At 38.6% G+C, this 12,676-nt stretch overlaps 1 protein-coding gene across 1 annotated transcript in view; it reads left to right on the forward strand.

The window, feature by feature from the left end:
* Positions 1–12,676, forward strand: part of Dock10 (dedicator of cytokinesis 10) — a 197,801-nt gene that overhangs the window by 119,694 nt on the left and 65,431 nt on the right. The window contains exons 16-24 of the mRNA XM_059278216.1: positions 984–1,063; positions 2,813–3,000; positions 3,529–3,594; positions 5,276–5,368; positions 9,189–9,312; positions 9,491–9,612; positions 9,959–10,045; positions 11,173–11,265; positions 11,703–11,821. Coding sequence (XP_059134199.1) covers positions 984–1,063; positions 2,813–3,000; positions 3,529–3,594; positions 5,276–5,368; positions 9,189–9,312; positions 9,491–9,612; positions 9,959–10,045; positions 11,173–11,265; positions 11,703–11,821 — 972 coding nt within the window. The remainder of the gene's footprint in view (positions 1–983; positions 1,064–2,812; positions 3,001–3,528; positions 3,595–5,275; positions 5,369–9,188; positions 9,313–9,490; positions 9,613–9,958; positions 10,046–11,172; positions 11,266–11,702; positions 11,822–12,676) is intronic.

Raw genomic sequence — 12,676 nt, forward strand, 5'->3', positions numbered from 1 at the left:
TACAATACATAGTGCAGGACTGACATTAAATTAGGACTGATTTCTCCTGGTGACCAATTTCTATGGCATAAATTAATTTGTCATTGCTGACTTCAAGCCACTAATATGGTTCACAGTGGGAAGAGAGGTAAACAACCTTGGGGATCCAATAATCCTATAGTGTGTGTATGAGTTATTTTTCCAACTGCTTCCTGGTAAAAGCAACTTAAGAGAAGAGAGTTCACTTTAGCTTATGCTCTCAGGGGATATGGTGCTTTGTGGCACAGAAGACGTAGTGACAGGAACATCGTTGGCTGATGACATTGCATCTGCAGTCAGGAAGCAGAGAGTGAATAGGGAATGGAGCTGAGCAGTAAAACTCTAATGCTAGCCCTAGTGACCAACTTCCTCCAGCAAGACTCTACCTCCTAAAGGTCCTTCAACCTTCAAAGAATGCCATTGGCTGTAAGCAGGGAAGGAAACAGAACTCCAGAGTCAAAGAGTGAACGTTCATGATAATAGGAGAGTGAGAAGAGCATGTAGAGACAGTCAGTTCTTTGTTATTGAAGAAGGAAAAATGCAAACTCTTAGCAAGTATAGCAAAAACTTTGTTCTCAAAAATTCTTAAAACTCACTTTGGCAGTCAAATGCTTAAGCAATTTCAAATGAGTCTTATTGACAAGACAATATAATTTATATTCATCTGGCTACATGTATAAGTGAAGTCAGAGAGAATACGTTTAAAATATTTTTCGGGATATCTGTAACTTGACTCCTTCATAATTTTTGTTTTCATTTACAGTAACATATATTTTATAGGAATTAAACTAACCAAGTAAAAAAAAATCAATACACCACTTTTTGCTGTCTACTCTTTATACTTCTCAAAGCTCAGAATTATAATACAAGATGGGGTTTTCTTTGAAAATAAAAATAATACGGTGTGTGTGTGTGTGTGTGTGTGTGTGTGTGTGTGTGTGTGTGTGTGTGATGTCCTTTCACAGAGCTGACCGGACAGGCAAAATGCAGACCATCCCTGGAAGCCTGGATATTGTTGTGGACAACATTCCCTTGGAGCAGCCAAGTATGATGCCAATGTCATTGATGTCACAGTTCATTTAGAGACTTCTGAGTATCTTGTGGGAGATTGTTTGGATGTTTGGTTGGTTCTTCAGTTAACTGGTTGATCCCAAGATTTGGGTTGTTTGGGGATTTTGTCTTCCAAAATGGAAAGGAATTCATTATACTATAGGAATATGGGACTTACTTGTCCATTGAGATAGACAATGAAGTCATAACGAAAACAGTATCCTGAACAGCTTAACTTTCATCTGTTATCCAAATATGGGTGTAATATCCAGCAAGATATTAAATTATTCACATAATCCTTTGAACCCTGGAGTGTTATGAGGAAAGTCAGACTCAAGTGGATGAATAGCCAATAGTGAAAGAATTCAGATTCTATCTAATTTCCCTGACTCAAATATAGACTGATTCTGCCATACCTCACTGACAACAAATTGCTTTGAGCACTGGCCACAGCCACCTAAGTGACTAAAATGTCATTATATAGACTATCTATCTTATTTGGAACATGGTAAAACTCCTGCTTTTACTGACCTAAAAATGAAGGTTTCAGAATACAGAATTAAGTTTTCCTATAATAAACAACTGGGTAGAGACTACAGACAGGGAATATTAGGATGGCCATCTATCCTGATAAGTTTCCACAAATCATTTTAATATAAACTATAATGAGAATTCTAACTTAAGTTCTGACTCAAAATCATTTTCACATTGAGTGATGGGAAATAGCAGAGGAGAAATTTAGCCATTTTCTCTCCTTGATTTAGGGAACAAGGCTTTATTACCTAAAGAAAGGACAACAGAACAGGAAGCTAAATACTCTCCTTGAAAGAAGGGTAGAGTATTAGAGAAATTTGAGAACATAGAGAAAATATTATAATCAATACCTGATGAAATATTAGAACTGTCATCCGATTCCCAAGTATGTATAGCCCATCACTTTGTTTTATCTGAGTCCAGGACTTTTTCCCTTTCGACACTACAGCTCCCTGCTTCAAACAGTGCAATGACAGAGGTTTTGATGTATACATTCTTAACCATCTTTTCTTATTTTTTCTCAGGCTATTTTTTTCCTTAGGCTAACTGCAAAGTTAGATTTTTAAAGGTGGTAAAAATGTAAGAGAGAGAAAAGCAACAAACAATGTACAGAGGGCTTTAGGCACTTGCTGTAAAAATCATCTCATTTATGAAAAATTACTATTAATTCATCTGTCACTATCACTAATAGACTCACTGAATAACTTTACTCTGCTACGCAATAATACATGTATTATTACACCTTATCTTATAAAAATCTACCTAGAATATTCTACATATAGAAAACATTATAAAAATTATAAATTCAGGGTCTGGAGAGGTAGCTCAGAGGTTAAGAGGACTGCCTGCTCTTCCAGAGGTCCTGAGTTCAATTCCCAGCAACCATGTAGTGGCTCACAACCATCTACAATGAGATCTGGTGCCCTCTTCTGCCATGCAGGCATACGTAGAGGCAGAATGTTGTATACATAATAAATAATCTTTTTTAAAAATATATAAATCCATCTCAAAGATTTTCCATGGTTCTTAGCCATGAGTTTTAATACTAAATATATAACTTTCTCATGCCCAATGCCCCCTTCTCACATTTTCATGCTCTTGCTACACAATAGCAAATTTCCATTTTAGATTCATGTTAAGATACGTTAAGTGTTGTTCACTTTAGAAGACCCATATGAAATGACAAACTCTTATTTTCTGATTTTTTAAGACTGTGTAACATCGTCCTTTATCCCTGTCAAGCCTTTCAACGTGATGGCTCAGTCAGAACCTACAGTGGAGGTGGAAGAATTGATTTATGACTCAACAAAGCATTGCCGACCATACAGAGTATACAAAAATCAAATTTATGTCTACCCCAAACACCTCAAGTACGATAGCCAGAAGTGCTTCAACAAGGTAACTTCTCAGTTCACTGTACATAGATCACACAAGATGGTTCTTGAAAGAGCAACTTGAAATAACTATGAGCCAAGACTTAGAGGAAATGCTTAGCCAAGGGTGGGTACATCCTAGAATTTACTTTAGAATTATTTAAAGATGAATGCATTTTCAGGACCTTGAAGTATTACAGAAGAGTTATCTTATAGTTGTTAATCTCTGAATTGTTTGAGGATGTATGGTTGTGTAATATATTAATAATCTTTTCTAAAATCAGCCTGACATAAATTTAATCTAGACCAGTTTTTTGGTTCTTACAATGCTCTGAAAAGAGCATGCTTAGTCCTATACTGTGAGCTTTTTTTGTTGCTGTTTCCTTTAAAATCTCTCCAAATCCTGCTGCTTCTGAGGACTAAGACAATGGTGGTTATTCTACATTTTTTTCATATTTAATTAGAAGCTACTTATTTTAGGCCCTTACATTGTTTGGGATGTTAATTTAAGAGGAAATTACCATATCCATTTTCCCCCACACTATAATTTCAGGCACGAAATATAACTGTGTGCATTGAATTCAAAAATTCTGATGAAGACGGTGCCAAGGCCGTGAAGGTGAGTCGAGTCACTTGGGGACACGGCATGAGAGGGAAGGCAGGCACCTCGGTCCTTTGCACCACTGGGGGATTTTTATATGAGTATGGTTAAATGAGGAGCAATTTCAGGCATTTGTTTTAGATTTCCTGAAAATGTATATGACTTAACAGCCATCACTAACCCCATCTATCCGAAATGCTAGTCTCCCACAGCTCTTCACTTCATGATTTGGAAAAAGAGAACTCATTATAGTGTGAAATAAATACAGTAGTTCCCCATGAAAAGTCTGCCCTGTGCACAAATTAAGTCCACCTCTTGACTCACCATGCGTGATTTGTAGCAGTACATCCAGCCTGCCTTCATGCTGTCCCCATAGAAAGGCTACTATACATATTGGCTAATGCAGGATGTCCCTGGAGAGCTCATATTTATGAACAAGATAGTTGGTTAATGCAAGGTACCTCCATAGAGCTCACATTTATGGAGCCAACTGCCCTAGGGACTAGAAAATGACTCTAAAAAGACAGCCCACATTGTTGATCACATGAGTTAATAGTATCATTATTTTGACCTATAAAACTGGATTGCCTTTTCTAGAGTTCATATATGATATGCACTATTTTTTTAGGGTTATCAAATAACAAAAAATAGCCTATAAAAATAAAGAGGAAAGCTATTTTTACTGAGCCTATGGTCAAATCTTCTAGGTTGCAGTGAATCAGAGGGAAGAGGTAGTTAAGAACCAAGATAATGGCTAACTAACCCTACCATTGCCCCAGTCTATTTCTCATGATACCATCAAGTACCAATCATACTCTGATTTATGATAGCAGGAAATTTGTAGTCTTAATTCAAAGAGTGGGGATGAACTTAAGAATGAGCTAACTCATGTAGGGTAGAGAGGCATTCTTCAAGATAATCTTGAGCCACTGTGAGCCTCCATACAGACCAAGCTTTTCACAGCATTAGTATCAAGAGAGGAAAATTAGCAGGTGATATCATTGTTAAGTAAACAAGGCAATGACTAGGTAGGAAGAGCCCAACAGGCCTGACAAAGCAGTGCTTGTAATGGGGATGAACTAGGAAAGAAAAACAACAGCAGGTGTGTGGGCTCCCTGCTTCGTTGAATTATTGACATCATGCAGAGACATAGTATGACCAGATCTAAGACTAGAAGAGAGGTCCAGAGCTCCAGGCATATGTGCCCTTCACCTATGTGATTCATGAAAGCCTATTCCAGTTCTCTGACCCAATTAGAGGTTAGGATACAACATCAAAAGCTGGGTCTGTCCTGCTACCTCCACTGTCACGAGCAGGAATTGGTTTGCATGGAACTGGGGTCCAGCCAAGCCTGAGGACCTTAACTCTCTCAGGAAGGCATCCTTTAGGGATCTGTCTTGAACATTAACTCATATTTATGGCAATCAAAAGTCATCTAGTAAGTTGGTTCAGTTTTCAACCCTTGTGTCATACCTACAAGATGAATAAAGACTTTTAGATGTTCTTTGATGTCCCGTTGCATAGTACACACAGAACAATATATCAACGAAGTTCAAAGTTAACTAGATGTCATCCTGGGATGTCCATCACAAAGTGTGCTGGTATTGGTACTGGAATTGGAAACTGAAGAATTGACTTTTTCTCACTTGAGAATATTTTCAGGCACTAACAATTGTTTCCCTCATAACTTTCTAAACAGTGTATTTACGGAAAACCTGGAGGGCCGCTCTTCACTTCAGCTGCCTACACAGCTGTACTTCACCATTCTCAAAATCCAGATTTCTCTGATGAGGTAAGGACCAGGCCTCCACAGCCTCTACCTATAACTCTTGGGTGAGTAGGTCAGGGAAACCTTGTCTAGACCACATCTCAGATTGAGGACAGTAGTGTACCCATTCCAAGACTCTAAAGTGACACTGACTGATGTGACGCTCGCTGATGATAATCCTGGTGTATGTTGCAAGTTCCTGCAGCTGAGCACAAGACTGACCTTCAAAAAAAAGATGGTTCTATTTTATCATTCTTTTCCATTGAGACTATTTTTCCTCATTTATTTTATGGGTGATTTTAATAAAGATTATATTAGATAATTGCCAATCAGTGGCAGCATATCATATCATTTTATAGCAGGAAGACTAGATGTTATGAATCAACACTATTGCTCATACCTGCATGAACTTCATTGGGCTCCATCCCCTCATCTCACAGTTGGAAGTGTGACTTGTTCTGAAAAATTCAACACTCTCATTGTGCGCCAAGCATATAGATATCATCTCACTTAACTCCTCCAAAGCTTTGAGAATCTGGTACTGTTACCGCCTCCTGTTATATAGACTAGGGCACTAGCTCAAGTAACCTTGTCACAAGTGACTACTAAGTGACAGTCAGCATTCAAACCAGGCCATATTACTCTAGATAGAAGTTTCCCCGCTTCCTATGACTCATAAGAAATACCACTAGGCTAGTAGTAAAGTGATGCTCACATATTAGCTCTTTTATAAACAGCCTGAGACAAGTTTCAGTGATTAAACCCAGCTTCTAACCATAAGACAAAGCTCTAAACTACTACAACCAGCTAGGATTTTATATGAGTTACTCTATTGATGCTATAAGAAATTCGCACCCTTCAGTTGCTCAAAACAATACACATCATTTACAGCTCTGGTGGTCAGGGGTCTGAACTGGCTGTCATGTGGCTGAAATAAACGTGTCAGTGAGGCAGTATGTCTCTGGAAATTTCCAGAGGAAGATCTGTTTCCTTACCTCTTGCAGCCTCTAAACACCACCTCATACCTTGGTTTGTGACTCCTTTCCTGCCTACCTTTTATAAGAACTATGGTGGGACTGGAAATGTAGCTCAGCTGATGAAATGTTCATCCAGCATACATTAAGTCCTGGGTTCTGTTCCTAGCACCACATACAACTGGGTGTGATGATCACAGCCCTTGGGAAACAGAGGTAGGAGGATCATAAATTTAAGATAATCCTTTGCTGTCTAGACAGTTTGAGGGCAGCATGAGGTACACGGGATCCCTTTTTAAAAGGAAGGAGAAGAAAGGGAGGGAGATGGAGAGATGAAGAAAGGAAGGAAAGAAACTCATTGTGATCACACTGTACCCTCTTGTAATACCTGATATAACCCAAGGTCCTCACCTTAATCACATCTTTGAAGTCCCTTTTGTCTTGCAGTCACATATTCATGGGTTCTGGGTTTTAGAACACAGAGTCACCTTTGGGAGCCATTCTCTGCCCACCTCCCCGTGTTACACATTGGTCATTTTCAAACTAATTAACAGAATCCCCCGACCTCACCTCCGACTTCCTTATCTACTTAATGCTCTTATTTTCCCTCCATCAATCCAGATAAGAAGATTTTAAAAAAGAAAACAAAAAGCTAAGGGAAAGAGTTATTATCGTATTACAGAATATTTACCATATTGATTGACTTTTTGACAAAACAGGTGTGAAAGATGCATTTTCTGTAGATGTAAGAATTTCATAAATTAGTGTTCTCAGAGTCTCAGTGCTGTTAAGTCTGGCTTTTAATCTTTTTCATTTTCTCATATTTCCTGGAATCTCATAAAAACCTATGAGCTTTTCCACACGGCATGTAGATTATCAATCACTTGGTGGCCTTTGCAGCACAGATTTAATACTAAGGTTTTTATTTCCTTGATTATAAGAAAAGTGATGGCATTATCTTTAAAATAGGTATAAATTATCCAATGCATTGTTACAATAAAATGTAACTATTTGCAAGATTTTTTAAGTGAGGAATTGTGAAGACTAGTTTTATGTCAACTTGACACAAGCTAGAGCCATTTTAGAAGAGCGTCCTTCAATTGACAAAATGCCTCTGCCAGATTTACCTGTGGGAAAGCCTACGGTACATTTTTTTTTTTTTTTTATTGTTGAATGATGTGGGAGAAGCCAGATCACTGTGGGCAGGGCTTCTCCTGAGCTGGTGGTTCTGGGTGCTGTAAGAAGGCAGTCTGAACAAGCCAGGAAGAGCAAGCCAGCAAGCAGAACTACTCTGAGGCTTGTGCTTCAGTTCCTGCCTCCAGGTTCTTGCGCTGCCTGGCTCCCTTTGATAATGGACTATGACATGGAACTGTAAGCTTAAATGAACCCGTTCCTCTCCAGCTTGTTTTTGGTCATGATATTTTATCACAGCAACAGAAACCCTAAGACAAGGATGCTTTCATTACCATTTAGTTAACTGGAGTTCCTGAGTACTTGGTGCATTGCTATGTAATGAAGTTGAAATTGACTCAGAAGAAATTTTCTAGTGTTCTCCTTACTATCATGGATTTTAAAATGTATATAGGCTTTTGTAACTAGGTTAGTACACTGTTATATAAATAATATATCAGCTTGTAACTCACTAAAATCCAGGGATCCTCAAAATCCTCAGGGATCCTCATACATCAGAATTATCTGGAAGACTGATTGAAGCAGAATACTCAGATTTGGGTATTCAGCATGTCTGAGTTAGGCCTAAGATTTTATGGTTCCAGGCGACACCGATGCTACCATTGTAGGGACCACACTGTGAAATCTGTAGTCCTAAGTCCTTCCTTAAGCAGAATGAAAACCAACTGGCCAGATGCACAAGATATCTAATTAATAATCTATGGGTATTAGTTATTGTTCAACTTGACTATTTCCATAACTACTTAGTGACTCACATAAAGCTAAGTGCATGATGCCTGGACAGGCTTTGGAATCCTGGTATACAGGGGTCATCAGAAGATGTAGGACTGTCTTGGAAACCACCTATTACTAGCTGTACCCATCTCTTACTCATCCAGAGCCCCCAATATCTCTGGCCTTGAGTCCCACCTCTGTAGTGTCCCCTTCATAAGACAATGGGGAAATTAAATGCATGTGACAGAACTTTAAAACCTAATTTAAGAGGTGCTATAAAATGTAGGTGGTTATTTCAAACCCTTTCTTTCCAGAAATATGGAATAACCCATGTCACTTTTATGTGTTATGTTTGTGTTTAATCAGAGGCATCATTAGTAACCCTTCAGTACAGCTTCATTAAGTGACTCATTACTTGCTATGACAAAAGTCATTTCATATGTGTTCGTTGTATTGTAGAGAGACAGAGGCCAGGCTTCCAGTTACCTTCTTTACAGCCACAGTTCTTGGTGATGGGCACATGAATTGCCTGGGTATCCTATTAAGATGCAGATTCAGATTCTGGGGCAGTGTCTGAGATTCTGAATGGCTAACACATGTTTGTTTACTACCCATGCCCATGAGCATGCTCTGGAGGCTAGGACTTACAGTTTACACAGTTTATGGTAGTTCTTAATGTTTGTCTTCCTTACATTCTGTATTTCTGTTAGTGAGTGTTTTTTAATATGTGTATTTAATGCATACTCTAGAAACATAAATCATGTAATGAGAGATGCTACATAATCTAAATTATCATCTACCACATAAGATGTAAAAATAACATAGTAATACATTACAGCCAGCAGACTGAATATTTGTTTAGTGTTAAATCATTTTTGACTAAGCATGGACTTAAATTTGACTCTTGTGCTGATGTGAAGCAAATGATTTTAATCTCAATCCAAATGTGATATCTTTCATTGCAGGTGAAAATTGAGCTACCAACACAACTTCATGAAAAACACCACCTTTTGTTTTCTTTTCATCACATCACATGTGACATCAATGCCAAAGCTAACGCCAAAAAGAAAGAGGCTCTGGAGACTTCAGGTACTTACAAGTGACCAGAAATAGGTCAATGTGTTTAACTAGAGTTGGAGAACATTTTACAAAGATACGATTTATTGATTTTTAAATGAAGTCAATGTTTATAGTGACAAATGGTGTATTTGTGCTTCTTAGCATAGAGGTTTGCGTTCAAAACTTTCTCCATGTTGTTCCCTTGCAGTGGGATATGCTTGGCTTCCTCTGGTGAAACATGATCAAATAGCTTCTCAGGAGTATAATATCCCAATAACAACCACCCTGCCTCCAAATTATTTAAGCATTCAAGATTCTGCAAGTGGAAAGGTATTGCATAGTATATAATTTACAAGAAATTTTTAAAAAATCAGCTATGAAACAAGGCTATCTTTTTTCTCTGTTATTTAAACTGGCATAATAGTGTGCCTGTCCATTGCAATTATGAACTTAACCTACAATAATCCAACTCTTACTTTACTTGTGACCATTAGAAGAATGATTCTATAAAAGTATGTCAGGCTCATCTCCAAAACTTCCAAACGAATTTTCCCATTTTTTCCCATCTCTAGAGCAATGTAGGAGTAATGGTTCAGAACAGCAAATTAACACAAACTAAATGACTTGATTCTCTTATCTCACACTGTCGGTGATGGCAGCAAACTCTTTCTTGCAGCATGGCGGGAGCGACATTAAATGGGTGGATGGTGGCAAACCACTTTTCAAAGTGTCAACGTTTGTTGTATCAACAGTGAACACTCAGGTGAGTGTCATGTTCCACAATGGAGACATAGACTATGATATAATATGATGGTGACTCCTGCATGTATAGGGGAAACATATCATTCCACAAGTTGTCAAATGGGCAGCTGGCTGAACTTGCCAAGAAAGGTAGTACTTTCTTCTGTCAAAAAGCCGTACCAGGGGCCTGACACACAGTCAGCTTTCACTAAATAATGACTAACTGGACAAATATATGCAGACATATCTAAGAGGAAAACATTGTCACTAGTTAAGAAATAAACTGCAAATAGGAAACAAACATCACACACTCAAACGCCAGTATGAGGAAAATCCATGCCACATGCCCATCTAGAATGTACTACAAGAGAAACATCATAAATAGATCTCGAACTCAAATATTCTTTCATTTCTTGACTATATAACTCAGCTCAGAACTTGGACATATTCCAAGCAGATTTCAACAGATCAAAACCAAGATTTCTTGGGGTTTATGTCACACTTTTTGTTGTGTCCTAATACCAGGCTGATACAGACACATCAAACCTGGAAATATTCCTAGGCATGTCAAAGACAGCACAGTGTCCTGTGGGTCATAGACAATGTAAGAGAGATTTATAAAGTTCTCCGGAATGTGAACTGGAAAAATAAGGAACATTGAAAAAGAAAGAAAGAGAGGGAGGGAGGGAGGGAGGGAGGGAGGGAGGGAAGGAGGGAGGGAGGGAGGGAATAATAAAAGGATGGAAGGAAAAAAAGAGAAACAGGCAGGGAGACAGGTAAGGAGGGAGAGAAGAAAGGAAAGAAGGGATGGAGGGAAGGAGGGAGGGAGGGAAGGAGGGAGGGAGGGAGGGAAGGAGGGAGGGAGAGAGAGAGGGAGCCAGCCAGCCAGCCAACCAAGGGATGTCATTCTCTAGCCAGGGCTATTTGGCCAAGAGGGATGGGAGAACTCTGAGTATGAAATATGTGAGAGCGTGGGCATCGTCATCCAGAGTGCTGGAGTTCAGTTAGGGACCTTCAGGTGACCTCTCTGTCTACTGAAAGAAGGAGCTGTAAGTCTGATGTCATGGGGAAACACTGCTTAGAAGTGCTTGCCTCCATCACTCAGAGTTTGTGTACCACCACAGATAAACACTTCTTCTGCCTTTGCAGGACCCACATGTGAACGCATTTTTCCATCAGTGCCAAAAGAGAGAAAAAGACATGTCTCAGTCACCTACCTCGAGTTTTGTCCGTGCTTGTAAGGTAACAGGATGTGCAGATTTAGTGGTTTGGGGCATAGAAACTGGCAAAGAAAACCTATTTCCCACTGAATAGCAAACTAAAAAGCAATGATCACTAGGGACTTTAAAAGACCTTTCAGTTTAGGGAGCAAATGAGTTTTACTTCATGCTTTCTACATGGTTCTGTTCACATGAAAAGGAGAAAAGGCAAAGATCAGGTTTTTTTAATCCTAAACAGAAATAATTGAAAATGAGAATGTATTTACTATTGCTAATTAAGCAGAGTCCCTTCAGCATGACCTACACCTTCTGCCACAGTGACGCTGGAAAGCAAATGACCAGATAAAGGGGAGCCACAGTGATCACGTGATCACATCGTATTCCTAAAAACACCTGCAGATTGTGCTGGGCTACTTCCCCTCGTTTCTTTACATGTTTCTTCCCATCAACTCACTGCAGAACTTACTAAATGTGGACAAGATCCACTCGATCATGAGCTTCCTGCCTATCATCCTGAATCAGCTCTTCAAAATTCTAGTGCAGAATGAGGAAGAAGAAATCACTGCGACCGTCACCAGGTATCCATAGCAACCCTGGGGCGGGGGAATGCCACCTGATGATTGATTCTGACTAAATAGCCACATTTGTGTACATTTCGTGTGAACATGCTTTTCAGATTTAAACATTTCTCACTCTCAAACCCTTGTTTTCAGATTCCTGACTATTATCATTAATGGAACACTAGATTTTTTTGTGTGTGTGCTTTAAACGTTTTATTTTGAGATAATCGTAGATTCATTAGAAGTTAAAAGGGGTAATATGGAGAGAATAAGTATACTCATTATTTAGTCTCCCCCACTGTCAGTATACACACACACACACACACACACACACACACACACACATCCCTATCTTTGTATGTATGAAATTATACAGTATGCAATCATTAGCTTTTCCACTCATCACAATTCTCTGAAGATTCACCCAGGTTGTCCATCTATGACTAGGTCACTTCTTTTCATGGATGAGTAGTATTCTATGATATGGATTGTACTACAGTTTGTTTAAGGATTCACTTGTTGAAAGACATCTGAATTTTTCCTATTTGGGGGCTATAATGAATGCAGTCACTATAAATGTTCATTTATAAATTCTAGGTCAACATAACTCTAATGCCTGACTTCTGGTGTGAATCCACAGTAGCACAATGGCTATACAATTCATTGGTTGAGTATTAGAATTTTTTTTAGAAACTGCTAGAATGTTTACCAAAATAGTTGTATCATTTCATAGTTCCACAGAATTTTTTTAATTGCACTGTTTCCTTTCTTTTGTGTTAAATTTGGTCAAACCATACTCTTCCAACATCACTAATAAGTCTAGTCATAAACTTAGAATTCTGCATTTATATTATCTTGAATTAATAATTTAAA

This window comes from Peromyscus eremicus, chromosome 13 (genome assembly GCF_949786415.1).
Source record: "Peromyscus eremicus chromosome 13, PerEre_H2_v1, whole genome shotgun sequence".
NCBI lineage: Eukaryota > Metazoa > Chordata > Mammalia > Rodentia > Cricetidae > Peromyscus > Peromyscus eremicus.